The following is an 8,726-nucleotide window of genomic DNA, read 5'->3' as shown; positions in this document are numbered from 1 at the left end:
ATTAATGTTGACTACGATTTACCCCTTCATCTACATTAATTGATTTGCTTAGAAAATATTAAACAACTTTTGAGTCAAACACTCCTCTCTTTAACAATTACAAGTAGGGTACTCCATCAGCTGAAAGGATCATTAGAAATTACAAGTAGCAACTGAGAATCTTGCAAAATAAATACTTCTAAGTATTTCTCCACAAGTTACAAACATTCAAGCATTTATACAAAGTTTCAAACATCTAAAATGATCTAACGACTCTATCAATTGTATTCTTTTTTCATCAGATCGATACTAACTTGCCTATTCGTTAGGAATAAGGATTAACAAATTGTTCAAGAGATAAGTTCAAGGTAAAAACTCTCAAGCCCTTGAATTAAACCAAATTAAAATCAAACTCAATCGGCACTTTGGGTCTAGTTTTGAAGGGAAAATTAGAGGGGAGTGTCATGCCCTGCCACATCATCCTGCCACGTAGGTGCCACTTGGCATAAATTTTTGCCATATGGAAAGCTTATATATGAATTATACTAGCACATATGGGAAGGTTCTAGAGAAATGTGGAGATTTCTTGTAAAAGACCTAAGAACCCTATGGAATTGCTAGGAAAATTAGAAGATTCTAGCTTTGTAGAAAATTTTCGAGAAAAGACTTACTTGTAAATAATAAGGGACTTGTGTAATAATTATTATTTACTCACTAGTACCTAGGAGACCAGTATATAAACGGGGCTATTCATTTGTAACTCACCAAGCAAAAACAATCAAGTTCTCTATGATAAAAAGCGTCCTTTGATAAATTTCTCTTGTCTTTCTTATCTAACATTCCCTAGCGATATAGAGTGTAATATTATAGGCTGACTTGGCATAGCAAGATCGTGCACAAGGTGTGCAAGATCGTGAGAAAGTTGTCAAATGCCGGACGTGCACTTAGTTCAAAACTAAGGACGTGACAGGAGTCTCTTTAAATTTAAGTCACTCTAGAGTTTATAACCCTCCTAATTTCTTGAAATCAAATATCACAACATCTTGTCTTAATTTCTGAGGCACAAGTATTTGTGTTACAGTAAGTAGTTGATAGCTAGAAATTTTCAGAAGTAAATAGGGTGGCAACTTCGTACCGGTGTTACCCTTTCTTTTCTAAGGATAAGGAGAAGAATCTGGATTCGGAGATTCATTGTACGATTTACTACTCCATCATACTCATTCAAGATTTTCCCTGAGAAAATCTAGCCAAATATCGGACACGCTTGTTTCCCGCGGTCTTGTGCTGGTTACAACACGTATGATGTTTTATTCTTGAAAAAGTCAACAGCACGAGTCCACTGTCCTTTCCAAGTGACATGCCTTGTCAAAATTCTGGTAAATTTAAAATTTAAAATTATTAATAATTAAATTAGTAATTCGGTATTTCAAAAATAAATAAAAATCTGGATGAAGCCCCACGTAGAAAGAAACTTTGCCAATTCAGAACAATTAATAACGGAACCCCAGTCAATGCTAAAATACGTACTAAATACTGTAGTGTGGTGAATACCATTAACCACTTGGAATGTTCAATGCAATTTCTCATCTATTCGGCCAATCCTGTGGCTTTTCCTGAAGCCAATGCTTCTCTAAATTATGGTGTTTTAATCATCTTGAAAGTTCCAGGAAATTTCATTTCTGCTGCATTTTCTTGGTAGTTGGGTCTCGATTTTTTCCGTTTAGTTTCTTTCAGGTAATTGTCGAGCACAGTCAACAAAGCTTTTGATCTTTGAGTTGGCTTGTCCAAATTTGCCAATTCTTGGCAAGACTTTGCAACACTTAATCATGTAAGCTATTTCATTGCTTGAATTTTGGTTGACTTACACAAGTCTTCCTGATACTGTTTCTGCTCCCTATTGCTTCAAATGAATGTATAAACATAACCCATAAATTACTTTTCTTGATCTTGCCTATTTTGCATCACATGCTCTTTTAAAGGTTTCCTTTGTTACAATTTGAGAAAATTCTTATCAAAATTTCAACTTTTGTATTCTCAAGCAAAATGATGGTTAAAATTTTGTATCCAGAGCTGTAGCAAGAATATTTTGTGTGCTTTTTGACTTTAAATTGGTGGTCTGACTTGCATCCTTGGAAACCATAATGAAGGCTTCTTGAGACAAGATGAAGCAAAGTCAAGGCTTTTCCTCCAGTGGAATTATTGCTTGCTAGATTGACTGTAGAGTTTCTATATTGATCATATGGGATAGCCTCAATTCTGGTCCTCGAGTATTTTTTCCTGGGTGAAAGCAAGATGCCAGATGTGATTAGTGCTTCTGCTTTAGGTCCATTTGCGGATATCCTCTCTTCAATTATAGAGTCCATCATTGAAGTAGTACTTTCTACCAAGAATGTCTTTATAGAGAAGAAGAGTTTTGAAGAACTTTCAGCTTATCTGAATCGAATTGTTCCTCTTCTTAAGGAGATTAACAGGAAGAACATTAATGATTCCAAATGCTGGGAAAATGTTTTAGAAACTCTTAACCGACAGATATTGGATGCAAGGCAACTAATCTCGGAATGCAGTAAGAAAAACAAGGTCTATCTCTTAATGAGTTGTCGATCTATTGCAAAGCGCATAGAGAATATCACCAGGGAAATTAGCCGTGCATTAACTTGCATTCCTTTAGCTTCTCTTGACGTTTCTTCAGGTATAAAGGAAGAGATTGTCCAGCTGATCGACAGGATGCGTACAGCAGAATTTAGAGCAGCCATAGCTGAAGAAGAGATTTTAGAGAAGATAGAGTCAGGTATACAACAGAGAAATGTTGATCGCTCCTATGCCAACAATTTGTTAGTTTTAATTGCGGAGGCCGTTGGAGTTTCAACTGAAAGCTCAGCTTTAAGAAGAGAATTTGAAGAGTTCAAAAATGAAATAGACAATGCACGGTTAAGGAAAGATCAAGCTGAAGCCTTGCAGATGGACCAAATAATTGCTCTGCTAGAAAGGGCAGATGCTGCAACATCTCGCCAGGAAAAAGAAAAGAAGTACTTCACAAAGCGGAAATCATTGGGCAGTCAACCTTTGGAACCACTTCTGTCATTTTATTGCCCAATCACTCGTGAGGTTATGACTGATCCTGTTGAGACTCCTTCAGGGCATACGTTTGAAAGGAGTGCAATAGATAAGTGGTTGGCAGAGGGAAATTTGTGTCCTATGACATCTACTCCTTTAAACAATACAATGTTGCGGCCTAATAAAACTCTGCGGCAGTCAATTGAGGAATGGAAAGACCGAAATACAATGATTACTATCGCTTCCATGAAACTGAAAATATCATCCACCGAGGAGGAAGAAGTTCTCAATCACCTGGAACAGCTAAGGGATCTTTGTGAGCAGAGAGAAATACACCGAGAATGGGTTATTATGGAGGATTATATTCCTATTCTGATCAAGCTACTAGGTTCGAAAAGTAGGGATATCAGGAATCTTGTTCTTGAGGTGCTCTGCGTACTAGCAAAGGATGGTGATGATGCTAAGGTACTTATTCTTTTGATTTTTTTCAGATTTTTCAATGTGTTCTCTTTTCCTTGAGAGGCTGCTAAGATCACCTTGTCTCTGCTTTCTATATGTTGTGAGATCATTAATCTCTCAAATTGTTGGGAGTTGGAATTTGAAAGCATTATATGTGTTAAAAGTTGACACTAGGTTCAAGTCTCAATTTTGAGCTTGTGAAAAAAGGCTGACCAAAGATATTGGCTTTGTTCATATGCGTCTGGAGATGTGAACCATGGTTGGGGCACAACAATTTGAGTATCATTGCAAGCCCAAGAGGGTACTGACAGTGTAGAGAGCCCACATAGGATGTGAGTACCACAGTCCAATTTGGTGCAATGTGGAACTCACACAATTTTTTAAAATAAAATAACTTAGAGTGATTAGGTATGAGTATGAGATCAACTCTTGCCCAGGTCGGTCAGAAATGGCATCTGATCGTGCCATATGAAAAGCTGTTGTTAGTTCGAGTTAACTGCAGTTCAAATGCAATGAGGATTTCTCAAAGCTAATTACTGATGAGAGACATATTGTGCCAAAATGCATAAAACCTATATAAGGTATTTGCTTTAAAGAGAGAGAGAGCCAAGATATATCATTTGCCTTTAGGTTAAAAACTTTTCATTTTTGGGCTTGTGGAAATTAGCATGTAGAAGTCTGATGGTTCATTATATGTTGCTTCCACGTCCTTCCTAACAGCTCTGTATGATTCTAGATCTGGCAATTTCATAGGCCTACCTATTGATTTGACGTGGGATATGCAGGAGAATATCACATCCGCCATATTAAAAAGCATGAGGAATGTGATATATGATGCAAAATTTTGTAGTTCAAACCTCTGCACAGTTATTTGTATTTCCCATGTGATATATGTCTCTCCATGTGCATGTATTTGTATTTCCCATGAGCCCCACATTTTGTTTTGTGGATCTTGTTGCTTATCTTTGCTTTTTCTATGTATACTTATGGTTTTGGACACATGATGTTGAAATGTCATGCTTCTTGCAAAGACTGGATTCAGATCCAATGCAATGTCAACTAAGAGCTCAGTTATTTCTTTGGTATTCAATTGCACCAGTTAGTAAACGGGCATGAAGACATTTAGTTGCATATCGAATAAGATCAAGATCAGTTAATTTTAATCACGCTCAGAGATTATAATATCACATACCTGCAAACTTGATTTTAAATGAGTTGGTGAAGGCTCTCACATGGAGTGTATTGCAGGAAAGAATTGCTGAAGTTGACAAATCATTGGAATCTATTGTCCGCTCACTTGGACGTCGCATTGGCGAAAGGAAGTCAGCGGTAGCATTGTTACTGGAACTGTCAAATTGTAAGTCAGTTCAGGAGTCCATTGGGAAAGTTCAGGGTTGCATACTTCTGTTAGTTACTATGTCAACCTGTGATGACAACAAAGCCGCCAAAGATGCAAGGGACATTTTGGAGAACATTTCATTTTCTGATGACAATGTTATCCTGATGGCCAGGGCTAACTATTTCAAGTACTTGTTGCAACGTCTTTCTTCAGGTTAGTTTCTCAATCATATTAACTTCTTTAACCTCTAACAACACCGACACTTTTCTGATGTGAGCTCTTAGTTTTTGGTTAGATAAGTTGAAACCTGAGCATGGTTAACTTTGTTGCAGTTGCCTCATCTTTCTCTCAGTTTGCATGTATTAATAACCAAGATTTGGGGCCTGATGGGAACAGTTTTTTTACTTTGTTTAAATTCATAATCTTTTCACATTGTGATAAACTTAACCATAATGGAGGATGGAGTCAGAACAAATTTCAGCTTTATACCGGTAGGAGTATTACTTGTTATGTAATCTAGTCCTCTCCTTTTAAGCAAGCACTGTATATCTTTGAGATTGTATAATTTATTAAAGATAGTTCCTGGGCCACAAATTGAGTTTGTATGCCTCCTTATGTTCTATCATGGAAATTTTAAAAAATAAAATGTCTCCAGCTTTTACCAAATGTATACATACAAGCAAAGCTAGATTTACTCATTTTTGGTTAAATTGGTTCCATACTTTTTTATGGAGCGTAGAAAACTCCGTTTCTTCGTAATGGTAGTAGGGCATCAGTTATAAGTTGTCAATAGCATCTGTTTTTTCTCAATATAATGTTGCTGAAAGTGGCCAGTACATTTTAGAAATTTTACAGTTTTGTCCACTAATACACTCAATGTGAATAGTTGGACACACAATTGAGTAGAAGAGCAAAATTTATGTTCAACAGTTTCTTGCATCAGACTTGCTCTACATTTTTTCTTAGTTATGGAGTACTCAAATCATTACCATTTCTTACCTCCTTCTCCTAACTAACAGGATGCAGTGATGTGAAGCTCCGGATGGCAAAGACCTTAGGAGAGATGGAGTTGACAGATCATAACAAGTCATGTCTATTTGAGGAAGGAGTTCTACATTCCCTTCTTTCCTTGCTGTCACATGGTGAAATTGAAGAGAAACAAGCTGGCGTCAAAGCCCTTCTAAACCTCTCTAGTTTACCAAAGAACGGACAGGAGATGATCAGACAAGGTGTTATGCGTCCACTGCTTGATACGTTGTACCGTCACTCATCTTCCCAAAGTTTGCGGGAACTTGTAGCAGCCACCATTACAAGTCTTGCCTTCTCCTCTGCAAACAGTGAAACACAGGTTTCACTGCTTGATGCTGATGAAGACATTTTTGAACTTTTTTCCGTAGTTAACTTGAGTGGTCCAGCTGTGCAGCAAAGCATTCTCCAGGCTTTCTACGCCATGTGCAAGTCTCCGTTTGCCGCTAGTGTCAAGGCCAAGCTAGCACAGGTATTCACCTCTTAGGAAAGAAGTAATAGAATGTGCTGTTATCAAGAAATTTACTTAACATGTTTTACCCAAATAAGCTCACCCATTTGAGTAAGCAGCACCGGATGTGGTAACCATAACTTGTTTGTGAAAGTTAACTGAGTTAGCTAGTTTTCAGCCTTCTTGAACCTTGAACATAAGATGTTGGAATAATCAGTATCATTAGACAGGAATATAGAATTCCTTACTGTGGAAAAGGCCTTAAAACTCATGCTTAGCTGTAAGGGCTGACAGTATTACAGGTTTATGTGATTACATTATGATTCTTACCATTCATTTTACTTTTACTTTTTGATGCTCCTGCTTTCAAGCTCCTGGATGCTATAGGATTTTTGAATACTTCTGCACAAATATTTCATGAATTCTATGAAATTTGCCTTCAAAAGCTTGAAACTGCAAGATGTAAAATCGTTTTCTGGCCTTCTTTTTAGTTTTGACAGTCAGAGATGCTATCAGTCCTAGACTCGGAAATTGAACTAGGAAGTCTTGGCGACTCCCTTCATTTTACTGGAAATGTTGTGGTCAAAAGTACGGCCCATTCTGCCCAAACATGGGGTTTATTTCCTAATGCAAAAGTTGATCACTTCCCAAATGGAAAACTTAATCATTGATCCAATTTTTCATACTATTGTATAGTTAAACACAACCCACTTATGCACTGCCCTAAATGTAAACATATTGACATGTAAGTTGTGCTCTGCACTTTACACATTTTCTGCAATCTTTATGGTTTACCTCTTAAAATATTGGAGGAATTAAATTCTTGCTTAAGTATTTTATGTCTATTCTTTTCCTTAAACACTGATAATGCTGCATCCACAGTGCTCAGCTGTCCAAGTGCTAGTGCAATTCTGCGAGCATGGAAATTCAGATGTACGGTCAGATGCAGTCAAATTATTCTGTTGCTTGATTGAAAATGCTGATGAAGCTATGATCCAGGAGCATGTGGAACAAAAGTTCATCGAAACATTACTTAAGATCATCAAGACTTCTCAGGACGAAGAAGAGATTACTTCCGCAATGGGGATTATCTCTAACCTTCCCAAATCTCCTCAACTCTCTGAGTGGCTTTTTGCAGCGGAAGGACTTCCAATCATTTTCAGCTTTCTTCCCGAGGTAAAGCATAAGAATCCCTGTAAGCTTCAATTGGTAGAAAATGCTGCTGGGGCATTATGCCATTTCACAGTCTCAATAAACCAGCAAACACAGAAGATAGCTGGCATTGTCCCCAAGCTAGTACGGCTGCTAGACGTAGGAACAAGCTTGACAAAAGAACGAGCTGCAATTTCTCTTGCCCAGCTCTCAGAGAATTCACAAACACTGTGTCGCCCAATCCAAAAGCGTCAGGGATTATGGTGCTTCTCAGCTGCACAAGTAGAACTTTGCCCTGTTCACCGAGGGATATGCACACTAGAAACTTCGTTTTGTTTGATAGAGGCTGGTGCAGTGGGACCTCTGGTGAGAGTTCTTGCGGATCCAGATCCTGGAGCCTGTGAAGCTTCTTTAGATGCCTTATTGACTTTGATTAGGGATGAAAAACTTCAAAATGGCGCGAAAGTTCTCGCTGAAGAAAATGCCATACCATCAATGATAAAACTACTAGATAGTCCTTCCACCAGACTGCAACAAAAGGTTCTGAATTCATTAGAAAGAATTTTTCGGTTGCTGGAATACAAGCAGAAGTATGGATCCTCTGCTCAGATGCCCTTAGTTGACTTGACACAACGCGGAAGTAGCAACATCAAATCTTTAGCAGCAAAGGTACTTGCTCAGCTGAATGTGCTTCATGATCAGTCGTCTTACTTCTAGTGGCAGAATCATGATTGTTAAGGGCTCATAAACCAATTAGATGGGGAAATTGGTTAAAGTTAGATTTCGACTAAAGCAAGATATATCTTACCTAGGCATCAATCCAGTTTTATGAGAAAGAACCTCAGTTAGGAAGGCATGAGTTCAAATTATTTGATTAGAGCATTGCCATTTCTGATATGGTGCTTTCTGGCAAAGGGCAATGCTGTAACATTCAGGAACCACAGGTAATATAATATTTGTTTAGTTCATTTACGGGTTGAGTTAATCAAATAATTCAGGTTTTGGTTCTTTATCTTTGATAAAAACCTGATTTAGGTGTCAGTGGGAAACAAGCAATCTGGGCTGACTCCCCATGACAGAGTGGTTACTCAAGCCCTCTTTTTTTTTTTTTTTTTTTTTTTTTTTTTTTTTGTTGTTGTTGTTGTTGTAAAATATGTCGAAAATTCTTTAGTCGTTCAAGTTATAGCCATATTGGTTCCGCTGTAATATATTCTGAATTCATTATTGTTGAAAATCATAGCTTATTGATTCTTTTATTCCTTGCTA

The 8,726-nt window shown here is 37.6% G+C and overlaps 1 protein-coding gene across 2 annotated transcripts; it reads left to right on the top strand.

Annotated features, from left to right (window-relative positions):
- The first annotated feature begins 1,465 nt into the window (after positions 1-1,465).
- LOC109219066 (U-box domain-containing protein 44-like) lies at positions 1,466-8,726 on the top strand. Of its 2 annotated transcripts, none has more exons than XM_019383483.1 (5): positions 1,466-1,713; positions 2,127-3,498; positions 4,741-5,044; positions 5,851-6,329; positions 7,191-8,726. In XM_019383483.1, exons 2-5 carry the CDS (start codon positions 2,272-2,274, stop codon positions 8,175-8,177), a joined length of 2,997 nt encoding a protein of 998 aa, XP_019239028.1. In that variant the 5' UTR covers positions 1,466-1,713; positions 2,127-2,271; the 3' UTR covers positions 8,178-8,726. The 2 variants fall into 2 exon arrangements, with proteins under 2 accessions (XP_019239028.1, XP_019239027.1); XM_019383482.1 differs by having other exon boundaries at positions 1,466-1,807.

This window comes from Nicotiana attenuata, unplaced genomic scaffold (genome assembly GCF_001879085.1).
Source record: "Nicotiana attenuata strain UT unplaced genomic scaffold, NIATTr2, whole genome shotgun sequence".
In the NCBI taxonomy this organism is placed as follows: domain Eukaryota; kingdom Viridiplantae; phylum Streptophyta; class Magnoliopsida; order Solanales; family Solanaceae; genus Nicotiana; species Nicotiana attenuata.
The sequence above is the reverse complement of the archived record's forward strand: the minus strand, read 5'-3'. Positions and strand labels throughout refer to the sequence as shown.

Bases quoted from the DNA above. Each gene is read 5' to 3' on its own strand.
- LOC109219066 (XM_019383483.1), top strand. From the start codon at position 2,272: ATGCCAGATGTGATTAGTGCTTCTGCTTTAGGTCCATTTGCGGATATC. The intron at 5,045-5,850 runs GTTAGTTTCTCA...CCTAACTAACAG, and splicing joins GTTGCAACGTCTTTCTTCAG to GATGCAGTGATGTGAAGCTC. The intron at 6,330-7,190 runs GTATTCACCTCT...CTGCATCCACAG, and splicing joins TCAAGGCCAAGCTAGCACAG to TGCTCAGCTGTCCAAGTGCT.